Raw genomic sequence first — 14,878 nt, forward strand, 5'->3', positions numbered from 1 at the left:
TATTTTCAATGAATAACCCTTATTCTAAAGAGAAATGATATATGTACAATTATTTTATTACAACTTTTGTGATAAATTCTTTCTCATACTCACATTATGTTTTGTTGTTTTTGGATTTCCACACTGTTATATTTGGATTTCCAATTCTATTTTGAAAAATAATATCTACTGAAGTTGTTACTTGGTTGAGACACGACCATGTCGCTCTCTTTAAGACGTTTCGTGACACTGCCCAAAATTGTGCAAGACAGACTATCAACCACGCCGTCTTTAGGATAAAACAAACACATGTACAACTATGCGGTTAACTACTGCATAATAGAAAACAATTTGAAAATTACACCTCCAATACTAAGACCACTCTTAATACTGAAACTATTATAATATGGTATTGTGACCACTCTATTATTGTGCTGAGACCACTCAAATATGGTGTTACCATCATTCTAAGTTTTAACTTCTCCAACTACGATACTATAACTACTCAAATATGGTTTTACCACCATTCTAACCTTCAACTTCTTCAAGAGAAGAAAATATCGAAAAGGAACTATACTCTTAAGATCGTTCATAATTCTGAAGGGGCATTATTCCTAAAAAAGGAACTACGAGCTTAAAAATATTTTTTTGTTCAGAAGGAACGTATATTATCGAAGGGTTATGCTTTTAAGACCATCCTTAATTCTGAAGGGACATTATACCGAAAATGGACTATGGTCTTAAAAACACTCTTAATTCCAAAGGGATGGGAATAAGGAGATGAAGAGAAGAATAACTCGTTAACACAAGCTGAAGGGAGAAGAGAGAAAGAGTTCTCAACAACTCAATAGAATTCTTTGGTGTGTTTCTTGAACTAGGTGAGCTCTCCTTTTATAGGAGAGTTTGTAACTAATTTGGAAAAACTTAAGAATTAAGTCAACTTCAAAATTAAGCAACTCACATATCAGCTCAAGTAACAAATTAATCGGATAAATTCAAAAAGAAACAAACCCACAAAATTATAAGAAACAAACTAATGAAAGAAACATAGAAATTTCAGTTGGATTCTCAATCTTATCACAACCAACATAAGCTAAAATTATGAGAAGTGATATCCATGAATAAAAAATAATAATTACTATTATTTTTATCATTATCAAGTATTTAAAATTAAATACCACTATTTAAACACTACTAATGAGTGTGTTCTATTTTATGTGGGACCCCACACTCTATTTTTTTATTAACACAATACTAGATCAAAGTTTTAATTAACTGGTATTTAATTTCCCAACCTTCCAATTTATTTTCAACTTCACACCATTGTTCCAACATATTTTTTACTTTATCTTTTTATTATTTTTATTTTCGTGTCAATACCTATTCGAAAAATAGTATTACTTTATCTTTTTATTCGAAAAATCGGCGAATTCATCTGGTTCCTACTGGGTTAAATGCATGATCGATATAATTTAATAAATCAAAATGTTGACACATTTTCAACATTAATTCTTTGATGTTTCCTCTACAATAACCGGTTGAACTTCAAGATGCATCACTTGATCAAGATATGAATTCAAACTAGCAAGATTGTCAACAATCATCTCATGATCATCTCCTAATTGTGGACTAGTTGAAGCTTGATTTGAATTTTCATTTTCACCGATGACATGGTCAGCCTCCTCTACATTAACATTCACCGGAACACCCTGACCCACTTCATCGTTTTCTTTTGTATCACTCATTTGAAAGTTTTAAAGCATTGAAAACACAATAACCTCCTACACCAACTTCATTATGTTAATTCAACATTCAAGAAAAAATTGGTAAAAAAAAAACATAAAAATGAAATCAAGGAAAAAAAAACATAACTTTAGTCTCCATCACTACCAACCCACACCAATAAAAAAAGCACAAGAATAACAACAACAACAATCAAGCCTACTCGCGATTAGTGGGGTCATCTACATGAATCAAACGACATCACAGCGTTCTATCAAAAACCATGTCTTTCTCCAACTAATTAATCCCTAATTTCTTCTTACTAGTTTCTCTTATAGTTTTTCTAGGTCTTACCCCACCTCTAGTGATTTGACTCTCCTCCATCAGATCTACCCTCATTACTACAAAATCCAAAAGTCTTCCCTCCACATGCCCAAACCACCTAAGTCTAGTTTATACCATAGATCATACTCTAACTCTCTCCTGAATGGTGTCATTTCTAAATCTATCTCGTCTAGTCTTACCACATATCAATGTAACATCCTCATCTCTAATACGCTTAACTATGTTCGTGTTGGTCCTTTACCACCCAACATGTTGGTCTTACCATTGTCAAATAAAATTTTCCCTTCAACTTAAGCGGCAACTTTAGCAAAATAGAGGAGTATTAGAACATTGCCTATGGTTTTCGGAGCACTTTTTAATGTTTTCTATTTGAGTTATGTAATTCTAGTTTTTCCCGAAAAATAGCAGCCATAGGATGTTTTGATGTAATTTAAGAAGAAATCATGAAAATTGGCAAAACAATACATCTTGAAGAGTTGCGAAGATCTTGGGAAAACCATGAATGAAGATTCAAAAGGCATCGGAAGATATTACAAAGGGAAGAATTATGTCCCAAGTCCCAAGACATCTTATATGGACGGAAACACCCAAAGGACGAAGAAACAGGCGATTACGCACAATAATGTTTCCCAACCTGAGAGAACCCAAGAGAACACTCAACCCTAATGTTACCCCCTTTGATTTCCCAAATTTATGTTTGTTGAAGCTCTAGTCAAAACATAAAGAGTGAAGCCTTAAATAGTCTAAAGGTCCTGTCAAAATCGTTACCTGATTTACGCACACCGTACCACAATTTCATGTTTGTAAAAATTACATTACTAACGTTATCCAGAAATCGCGTCACAATTTTATCCCCTTCGGACCACGAATTTTGTCGAGCCAAATCCTCTAAAACCTTGACCAAATCGTGCCACGACTTCTCCAAATCATGACACAATTTTTACCAAACTTCGATCATCATTTTTGAGTCAGTTCTCAAAACATCTCATTTTTCTTTTACATGCTTTTTTATCATTACAATCAAACTAAAGATTAGACCATCTTCATTCTTACAAGTCATGATTAAGATAGCTGATGTCCATCCCATTCAACACAAACCAAATACTTTCAAATAATCATTTAACTTCACAAAATAATTAATACTTTAAACTTATCTTCTTGGTGGTATTAATAGTAGTTTTACCACTTATTGTATCTCTTGCAAAGCCACCGGATCAACCTTATCATTCCTACAAATATCAGTAAGTGTTATACGAATTTCTTTTCTTTTCATAAGAACCTCAATAATAGCAAGAATTCAAGAACACACAAAATAAAGAATAGATTAATTTATTCTCAATTTTTTGTCATGAGTCGATACCAATTTGTCCTTTCCAATCAGGGGTGTGTGCGTTGCACCCTATCTTTCTATATAAAGACTGATAACATATCTATCTACTATTATATAATATAGGATTAATTATAGTTTTGGTCTCTGTATTTTCACTCATTCTCAAAACCGGTCCCTCCATTTTAAAATCACATAGAATTCGGCCCTACCTAAAATTTTTGAACTTAAAACATATTTAAATTGAAATTTTTAGGAGATTTTTTTGTAATTTCATTGGTGTTAATCATTTCACATCGTCAAGTAATTCTATGACACATTATTTAAAATAAGCCACGTGACCCTTTTTGAGTTAAATTTTTTTAAGGAATTGACAATAACGGTCTGATTTTAAAATGACTCCATCCATTTTGGGCAACAAACTCCAAAGCAAAGATAAACCCTTGAATCTCCGGAAAAAGAAAAAAAAAAACAGAGTCGATACCCAAATTACAAGTAAAAGCACCGAGGAATGTACCTAAATGATCCCGGAATAAACCATCGTAAGCCACGTGAAGGCGCCTTCCAATGCATGGAGATAATATCCTTGAGACACTTGTGGTGCTGAGCAATAGATAAAGAATCAAGGAGTGGGACATTCGTCTGCAAACAGTGACCAACCGATAGGTTCCCACTCATATAGACACAACGGCATGTAACCTGACTTTAGCAGCATGCAGAGACACAACATCCATAGAGAACCGTAACGAATTGCACGATATCCAAATGATATGTAAAGTATGGACCAAAACAGCCACAAAATATCAGAGACATGTGAAGAGCAGGGAGCAGGGATGCACGAAAGAAGGGTAACAACCGATGAAAGATCAAGCAAACAATTAGCTTACCACCAATCCAAACCCAGAGCTCCACCGCAAAGGGATAACGTATAAGAACAAATGCACTCACGATTCATCAGCCTTCATACAAAAACTACAAATAGAGACAAACACTCAGCCCCGAGCACGAAGGTTTTCATCTGTGGGCATCTTTCCATGAAACAGACGCAAAAAAAAAAAATGAAAGAATGCGATGGAGGGATGCAAGACCTCCATATCAGATCCGCCCAAGGTAACTCAGATAAAGCATCTCTTGCTTCACAGACAACTTACCATGCAGAAGGCGAAGACGACAGACCACGCAGGCCAAGAAAGGATTCACGTGGGGCAGCAAACAATATAACAAGCCTACAAATAATTCTAATATCTAAAAATTCTAATATCTAAAAATAATTCTTTGTGATAAAAAGCCTACAATTAATTAATTCAGATTTTTTAAGATGATTATATCAGCAAATTTTAAAAACTAGATTTAAACTATCTTATTTTTTTTACTCTTAAAAGTGTCTTTATAAATTATAGACTTCTGAATATAATATGCAATATCCCTACTAACTGTGTTATGCTCGAAAAGAAGGTTTATATGACTAATTGCATTTCTCGTGAAATCCTCTAAATCATTCCTTTATTAATATTCCAATTTACTTTTTATTTAAAATTATAATAACAGTTATTACATTAAATAAATATTATATATATTTAAACATTTTTGGATTTGCTTTTTCTCTTTCCAAAAATGCCCTCAATTTTGAATACAAATAACACATGTAACAAATAGTGTAATAAACTAACTATATGAGTATATTTATACTCACTTTTTCATTATATCAATTATACCCTTAAACAACTTTTACTATAATAAAGATTGTTGTTAGTGTCATTAAAAAGAGAATTTATATTTTTTTTTTTTTGTTATATTGTTGGTGTCATTGAAATAGATAATCATGGTTAGTTTGATTTCTTATAACTTGAAAGCAACAAACATTTATATTTTTAGTTTTAATCAAATTAAAATTTCATAAAAAAAACACCGTTCATAATTTTCAAACGTAAATGAAATAAAAATAGCAGAAAGACGGGCACGTTTCGCTAGTATATATGGAAATTGCCGCAAGAGTACTTGATGGAAAGAATTTTGTATGAGATTGTAGGGGTTGTTAGGACGCTTTTACTTATTGATAATGTTACTAAATATCAATTGTTCGGACACTATGTCAGGGTGTTGGTGGATTTGGACCTTTCCAAGGACATATTCTATGAGGTTATAGTCGAAAGGGAGGGTTTTGGCTTTCCGGTATCAATTGAATATGAACGGCTGCCATAATTTTGTACCCATTGCAAGAGCATTGGCCATATTGTCACATCTTGTCGATGGTTACATCCAAGGGAAGCGGATAAGGGTAAGAAACTGATGCACTCACAGAAACGGAAGCAAGGATGAAAGCCACAAGATAACCCTGAAGGTGTTGGTTCCTCTAAGGCTTTTGAAATTGTGGCGTTCCAACCTAAACATGACACATGCAGAGACCCTTCCGGTTGCCGCAATTCAACATGAGAATGTGGAGGTCGTTAACACTTTGGCTAGCAGTCAATGTCGCAAGAGGAGGTTGGTCCTACAGCTGCAGATGCGACACAGTTAGAAATACAACTTGTTGTATTTTCCCCAAACCATGGTGTGAAGTCTGGTATTACCTTTCACATGTCACTGCAAAATGTTTCTGATGAATTTGTCAGGCCCCCGCTTCCGAATAATGATGTGCAACCAGTTCTCTCATTGATCTCAGATTTTCAAGATATTCGCAAAATCATGGTTGATCCGGATGATCTGGTGTTTTACAAGAAGAAATGGATTTCGTGCAAGATTTACAATTGCGTAGTGCATTAACTGAAGTGGTTAATGGAGTGGAGCCATTGCAATTAGAATCTCAAGACGATAATGCTCAAGAGATTTCATTTGTGGCTATTTCACACCCGTCATTTTTAGAGCACGATAACGTGCATGAAATTTCTGATGCTGATATTGTAATTATTGGTAGGGAGAGAAGTCCATCACCATTGCCCCAACTGATTGATACCTAAACAATGGCGGAAATCGACAACTCAGAAGTGCAAACAGCAACAACATATGTCCATGACGATACAGAGGTGCAGATTGTGAAGGACCAACATATTCAGCCAGTTCAGATTAGTTCAACACTTGGTCAACATCAAGAGGTTCACAGTAACAAGAACATCCAGCATGATTTGGAATTATGGGCAAGAATTTGATAATATGATCAAAGGACTGCAGACGAGGGATTTACACAAGTCTTAACCAAGAAACAGAAGCAAACAATGAAAAAACTAGTCTTGGGAAAGTCGCCTTATAGAACCCGTGCGAGGGGTGATCCTCCTCCATCTGCCCAATGAATTTATTATAATTGAATGTTAGAGGTAGTGGCAATTCGGATACAAGAAATGTATTGAAAAATTTATTTTTGTCACATAAGCCGTTGTTAGTTTTTATTTTCTTATTTTTTGATAAGGCAAGGGCACACTAACATAGAAAAAGGAATGGAAGACACTCCAACTAAGTTGGAATGTCTTACAGATTACAGTCCTTGCGAGGTGCTCGTATATATAAACACACTATTTATATAAAGAAAATATCATATTTTGGCTCTTTTAGGCTGACTTTTTCTCTTTTCAAATCTACCCTCAACTTTTAATACAAATAACACATATAACAAATAGATAAGAGTAAACTTAAATATTAAAATAAAAACGTAACAAATTATATGAGTATATATATGTTCAGTTTTTTTTTCTTTCATTTATCCTTTAAAAATTGTAACGAATAAGATGAGTATATCTATATTTACTTTCTCATTATTTCAATTATACCCTTAAACAATTTTTTCTATAATAAAAATATATATGTCAAGTTTTTTTTTTTTCATTTATCCTTTAAAAAGTGTAACAAACTAGATGAGTATATCTATACTTAATTTTTCATTATTTCAATTATACCCTTAAACAACTTTTTCTATAATAAAGATTGTTGTTGGTGTCATTAAAAAAATATCAATTTAGATTATAATTTTTTGTTATATTGTTGGTGTCATTGAAATAGATAATCATGATTAGTTTGATTTGTTATAATTTAAAAGCGAAAAACGATTATATTTTTACTTTTAATCAAAATCAAAATTTCATAAAAAAAACACCGATCTTTCATAAAAATAAAAATAAAAACACTGATATAATTTATAAAAGAATGTCCGTCTTTTCACTAGTGGATAATAATATATATATATATATATATATATATATATATATATATATATATTGTAAAAGAGTTCAATTATTTCAAAAAAAATATTAGTAAAAGAATGCTTATGAAATTAATTACATTCAACGTAATATCCCTTTCATTAATTAGCAATTAATTTTTCAATTATTTTTTAAAATATTAAAATATCAATTATTAAATTAAATTAATATTTAATATTCCCTCTGTCCCAGTTTAACCGAGCCAATTTTTCGTTTCACAAAGATTAAGATAAGTGTATAAAGAAAAGAGAAAGAAAAATAGTTTTGAGTGCATTTTTCAAGTATTGGTACATTCTTCTTTATCATAAATGTAAAGTAGAATATATTGAATTGGGAGTTGTGAAAGTAGTATTAACTAGAGTTATAATTGGAAAAAAGTAATTAATGTCGTATTGAAAAGTGAAATGAGTCAAGATTTTTACCACAATATTTTTTTACAAATGGGTCTGTTAAACTGGGACGGAGGGAGTATAACATAAGAAATTTAATATATATATATATATATAATAAAGATATTTTTAATAAAAAAGTTGAAAACGGTATCCACTTATATTTCTACTTTTAATCAAAATAAAAAATTCATAAAAAAATACTGATATAATTTATAAAAGAGTGTTCGTCTTTTTGCTAGTGGATAATAATACATATTGTAAAAGAGTTCATTTATTTCAAAAAAAAAAAAAAATTTAGACCATCTGCAACAGAGAACTCCATTTTGGGAGCTTAAGTGGGTCATGCATGTACACATCATCTATTTTTTTAATTTTCAATTATATTACTTAATAAGCACTCAATCTCTCCAACATAGCACCTTAGAAAAAAGTGAATAAATAGATCCTATTAATAACTCAATGTCATTGTATTTCAAAAAAGTTTATTGGTTTGTGTACAATTTATTACGTATGGCCAGTAAAAATTAAAGAAAGAGAGGGAGCTTATATAGCCACCCTTCTCTATAAGCACCAAACATTTTCTCTCCACAATGAGGGTGCTTATTAATTCCGGTGCTAAATAGGTGATACACCCACCATTTTGATGCTCTAAAAGAATGTTTATGAAATTAATTACATTCAACATGACATCCCTTTCATTAATCAGCAATTAATATTACAATTAATTTTTTAAATATTATAATATCAATTATTAAATAAAATAAATATTTAATATAATATAAGAAATTTAATAAATATATCTATATTTTTAAAAAATATATTTTTATTAAAAAAGTTGAAAACAAAATCCTTAATATTAAAAAACTTTCTAATGAAAATATGTGAACATGTATCTAAGGAAAAAAAATTCCTCAAAAAATAAAGGAAAAAAGTTATAGTTTTTATTTAAAGAAAGAAATAAAGTTTTAGTTTTGAATAACATAAAATTAAAAAAATAATAATAATTAGGACTGACTAAAGAAAAATAGAAAAAGAAAGTAGGTTAAAAGTAAATCCAAAATATTAATTTAATTGATAAAAATTATGACTCTAAAAGAAACTAAATATTAAAATATACCAAAATTTGAAAGTCAAAGTTGCTCTACAAACATGCATGAATATTTCAATAACAATAATAATAATATATTTCAATAATAATAAAAATAATAATAGTGGTCGGGGTTTGAACCCCGGACCTTGCATATATTATGCATTGTTCCTACCAACTGACTTAAGCTCGCGATGACAAATGCCTTTAATTTTCAATACAAATAACACATGTAACAAATATATAATAATACATTTAAATATTAAAAAATGTAACAAACACGATATGAATATATATATATGTCTGATTTTTTTTCTTTATCATTTAAAAAGTGTAACAAACTAGATGATTATATTTATACTTACTTTTTCATTATTCCAATTATACCCTTAAACAATATTTTTTTATATATTCCTAAATACATGAATATACGTGAATAAAGGAAAAAAAATACGTAAATAATATATTCCTAAATATTTTCTTTTTAAAACCGAAAATAATATCTAGTGTCCAAACAAAAGACTTAATGACGTAGAAGATATAGTCCTATAAAAGCCATGCCGATCAATGGAAATAACACAAGAAAAAAATCTGAATTTTTGTTACTTTATTTTCAATTGTGTGTGATCATGACTGGAAGGAACGGAAAACATGTCGGTCCTAAGAGAAAGAAGGGTGGCTCAAAGAAGGTGAGAAATTCACAAATGTTTATGATATTTCAGTAATTGTTATAATTTTCAATATTTTTCCTAACAAATAGTCTCGCATGATCCACAGGTAGCCAACCAAGTGATTGAGGGGAATACGAGCTCATCTGTGATAGATGAAATGAATTATGTCAACCAACAGAATTTCATCCTCCAAAGGATTGCTGAAGCTATGAGTCAATTGGAAAAGAAAAGAAAAGAAAATCGTGAGAATGAGCTGAATCTCCTTATGATGGGGTGCATGCACAACCCAAATATGCTGGCCAACTTGAAGACTGCTGAAGATTCGAATGACTTTGCTGAGGTGGTGGATAAGAAACTGAATGAGGTTGATACTAAGATTGATGAACTCAATCGATCAGATGTTATTTGAAACTATCAAGTAGTTTTAATGCAATCTAAATGTAAGATGCATTTGAATAAAACTCATGGGTATGAATAAAACTCATAATAAACTTTTTTTTATATAACTCTTCTATCGAAAGCCGCTGCTAAAATTTGACAATTTGAAGCAATGGATATTATATGTACCATTAGAATTTTTATCGAAATATAAACCTAATACTAATTCTAATTTTACGAGAATCAAGTACTTTATCTATCTTAGGCTTCTCTCTTTTCTCATTCAACACCAAGTCGTTTTCCACCAAATCCACCACCCACTCTCCCCTTCAATCCAAACACTTTAGACCTGGTGTAGCCCATAGCCTTGTTAGTGTGCTTTACCTTAGTCGTCAAGGGTGCTTTGACCTCTCACACGTTTTCCACGTTGAGAGGTGGTTCCATTAACGAGTGTGTTTTGCGTTTGGGATCTGCTCATACGTGTTTCTTTGAGTTGTCAATGTGTGTTTCGATGATAATTGATGTTTTCGCAGAGGTTGTGTAACACCCCGTTTTCCCAACTTAAAAATTTCATAACATATATCAGAGTATTCAACACATGAACGGAATGCTACACTTCTTAAAATCATAAATAGAATAATTAACTAATTATCTTTCCAAAATTCATCAACATATTAGTTCAAAACTTCGCAGCGGATTTAGTTCAACATCATAAAATAGTCTTGACACGAAGGCCTCATCAAAACATCTCATAAAATTCCGTTAACAACTTATTCATAAAAATTCATAATCAAATACGCAAGGAATAGAAAATAGCCACAAAAGTTTTCATCCCGTTACGTATCAGAGCACCTAAAGACTCAATGAGGGGTAGCCACTCACGACAGCAAAGCAACATCAACTACTCTGGATCACCTGCAAGTTACTCATACGAAGAGCAACATTTCCAAGCAGAAGGGGTGAGATTTCACAAAACAAGAATATCAAGCATATAATTCATTAATTATATTTAACAACATAAATAACTTCATCTATTAGTAATAATAATTTTTCATGTAATAATTCTTAATAAGTCAACCAACATAGATCATCACATCATAAATATCATCTTTAACACATAGCATAATCATCATCTCATAATAATATAACAACAACATATTCATCATCTTATAATAATATAAGCAACAACATATTAATCATCTTATAATAACATAAGCAACAACATAATCATTAATATTCCATGTTTTGTCTTTATCAACAACTTCAACGGTTCATCAACGACAACGTCAACCTGACAACACCACTACGTGAGAATACACCACCTCTTATAATACGACCATGTAAGAGTACACCACCTCTTAAAGAATAACAACGTAAGAGTACACCACCTCTTAAAGATCAACAACGTAAGAGTACACCACCTCTTATAAAACAACAACTTCAACTACAACTTCAACAACTTAGACAACATTAACAACTTAAGATTCCAATACTTTGGAAAGACAACTTACAACTTTACAACTTAGACCAACACCTGCAACTTGATCAATGTGCAACAGCAACAGAAACAGTACAAGCAATTCACAGCATAACAAAATTAATGAAAAGTATCAACAACTTAAACATCATACATTTTCCACATAAGGCATATGAACATTTCACATAACCAACAACAGCAACATAGGCAGCACTTAAACATCTCAAGATATAACAATATCAAATGCAAGTCATCAACATCTCAATATTTACGTATAACTAAAGTAATATATATACAATTATATCACATTATAAATAACATCAACTCACAGTCTTACTGAAACAATAACAGCAGGATAAACAACTTAGTTTCTTACCTCTAAGATCAACTCACATCAACTCGTGCGACAAAGGTCACATTTAACCTAACAAGGCATTCTGTCTCACAAGGACTCGCGAGGCGAGAGCCTCTACTCGCTATGGCGAGTTCAGAAAAAATGGGCACTCGCTATGGCGAACTCACAACTCGCCATGGTGAACTGAAACAGGGTGTTGTCGGGAGTTTGACATTCTTCACTCAAAATTTCATCTTTAAACTTTCTCAGGTTCAATCTTAATCTAAAAACTTGTCTATCCATTAATATACATGTTCAGGCACTCAGAATCATCCAATTATCAACTTAAGGGTCAAAACTACAAAATCATGTTGACTCTCTGGTCACACTCGCTAGGCGAGCGAACTGCTCGCTGTGGCGAGCTGCAGGGCATGGCTCACGAGGTGAGAAGAAGTTGCTCACGAGGCGAGCGATGAAGTTCATCCCTCGCTATGGCGAGGATCATCACTCGGGAGGCGAGCGATGAATGTTGGCTCGGGCAGAAGTGGAGTTTTCACAAAAATTCACTTAATCACATGGTTTAAACCTTAAATCTGATTCCTGTAATCACCCTATGGATTATCTAAGGTCTGTAAACATTTTCTACATCAATCTATCAACTTTTCAGCAATTAATCATCAATTCCTCACTTTAACCTAATTCTCCAACTTCTCTAAATTAATCCTACACTTGTTAAATTAATCATCAGAAGAAAAAACTTAATAAGATTGAATGCTAGTCGCACTCTTACCTTAGCAAAATCGAAATCGCAGCTCTCTTGAAGGTTCTCCTCTCTTCTCTTGACTTTTCTCCTTTTCCAAAACTGGTCGTATGTACTAACTTTTCTAAACTAGGTCTTCTCCTATTTATATCTTATTTCTCTTTTCCCCCAAAACTCTCTAAAATATCAAAACAGCCCCACCACTTAATCTTATTCTATTATCAAAACTTATTCTAATAAATAATAAAATAATACTACTTAATAAAATAGCTACACACCACTTAATCAACATAATAATATAAAATCATATATAAAAAGACTTTAAATCAACCAATAATAATTAAATAAAATTGGGGCGTTACAGGTTGAGCGTCTACATTCACATTCCGATGAAATTTGTTTATGGATATATTGTTATTAATCTGAAAGGGTCTGCTTTTGGGCTTGTTTTTCACAGATTTGTGGTCTTATCCGGTGGTCATGGGTTTAAGTGTTGTTTGAAATTGTTTGATTCAAACCCATTGAAAAATGGGTCATGGTGGGTGGTTTTTCAAAATTTGTCACTACCTTCGTCTTAGAGGTGGTGGTGGTTTTGGTTGTTTCATGTGAAAACGATTTTGTTTGGCATTCCTAATCTATAATTCTCTAATGTTCTAGATCTTTAAAAATGATCTGCAGATCTCACGGCTGGAGGTAGGCTCCAATACACCAACACTGCCGTATTATCCGTCTCAGACCCTGTGACTTAATTGGACTATTATGCTCAAAAGGGCTTTTATGCTTATTGTTGATTAGGAAGTCATTGGTATGTGGATTCAATTCTGTGTTGGTGGTCAACCCATTCGTCAGTTTTGAACCCTAATTGATGCCTCTAGATAGTCACTCTTCATCTTTTTTTAACCTAATTTTATGGGTGTACGCAGGTTCACTGGGTTGCACTCGTAATGAGTGCTTGTTTGTTAAGATAGATTAGGGTTGGTCCACTTTCGTTGAATTATCACACACTGTAACCCATTTGGGTTGAACTCTCACAATAACCCAAAGACATAAATCTAATTTACTTGGTACTTGTGTCAGACATACCAAATGATGGTTGTTGGAAGAAATAAAGGGTTCATAAAAGAACTAAAATACCAACAAACCAAAGGATTCCTGGACATGTGAACCACATTGGTCGGAGGATGTGTTTCTATCATGTTTTCTTTGTTAGAGGATCTTCGTTTTTCAAAGTTAAATCTTGGGATTAGACTACAACTTGGAGGGTCTACTTTCACTTAAAATTAATTTCATCCACAATTAATTAGAGTCTTTTGTAACACCCTAAACTTCACATACAATTTTCTAATAAGAATACAATAATTAAATAAGTATGTAGAGTCTTTTGTCACACATCTTAATCAATTCAATAGTATTTCATTTTATATAAAAGAAAAAACGTCGCAGCAAAAATAGTTTTCAAGTACGATCTGGTTAAAGTTGATAACTTAGATTATTCCACATGTGATTCAATTAACCGAATCATGCCATCTTTGTATTACTTTTTTAGCATTTTTGAATTGTTATTAATTATGTTTTTATACATATAAGATTTAATGTATTATGTTGGACAATATTCTTACAATAATAAGGGCATAAATTATTTTTGTTTAATTTTTTTATAAAACAAATGCAATGTATTATTATGTCGCGACTATGTTAGACATAGTCGTGAGATTAACCCCGAACTCAAGAATATATTATAGATAAATCCTCTCAAAGCACAACTCTAGAATTTGAAAGTCTAAAACTACATTTATAGGTAGACTTTATTGGGATCACGATCAACTTTCACTAGAACCAAAAATTATTTGGTAATTTATGTGTGATAGTGATGTGAAATTATACAAAGAAAAGAACTCAGTGGTCATATTTAATCATATTTTTTGCATTATCTAAAATACTTACAATATAATAACTAATACTATCGATAACAATTCATGTTGTGACCAATTTTATTAATACACTAAATATTATTGATTAAATTATGGTGTAAAAGATGCATTTTCCCATTACATGAAATTTGAATGAATTGTTCAAACTTAGACAATTATATAAATTACGATGTATGTATAGATTTTTTAATAGGATTTTGACCGTTGATTTTTCTACAGTAATAAGAATTTTGTATTTAACCTTCGAAAGTGCACGTTGTTGATTGAATTAAAAAATGATATTAC

At 31.7% G+C, this 14,878-nt stretch overlaps 1 protein-coding gene across 1 annotated transcript; it reads left to right on the top strand.

Moving 5' to 3' along the window:
• Positions 1-9,641: 9,641 nt before the first annotated feature.
• On the top strand, positions 9,642-10,126 carry LOC25482650 (uncharacterized). Its single transcript, XM_013611238.2, has 2 exons — positions 9,642-9,731; positions 9,820-10,126. Exons 1-2 carry the CDS (start codon positions 9,672-9,674, stop codon positions 10,120-10,122), a joined length of 363 nt encoding a protein of 120 aa, XP_013466692.1. The 5' UTR covers positions 9,642-9,671; the 3' UTR covers positions 10,123-10,126.
• The last annotated feature ends 4,752 nt before the right edge of the window (positions 10,127-14,878 follow it).

This window comes from Medicago truncatula, chromosome 1, assembly GCF_003473485.1.
Source record: "Medicago truncatula cultivar Jemalong A17 chromosome 1, MtrunA17r5.0-ANR, whole genome shotgun sequence".
In the NCBI taxonomy this organism is placed as follows: domain Eukaryota; kingdom Viridiplantae; phylum Streptophyta; class Magnoliopsida; order Fabales; family Fabaceae; genus Medicago; species Medicago truncatula.

Excerpts from the sequence above, each read along its gene's own strand:
- LOC25482650 (XM_013611238.2), top strand. The coding sequence starts at position 9,672 with ATGACTGGAAGGAACGGAAAACATGTCGGTCCTAAGAGAAAGAAGGGT. Across the intron at positions 9,732-9,819 it reads AGAAGGGTGGCTCAAAGAAG|GTAGCCAACCAAGTGATTGA; the intron begins GTGAGAAATTCA and ends CATGATCCACAG.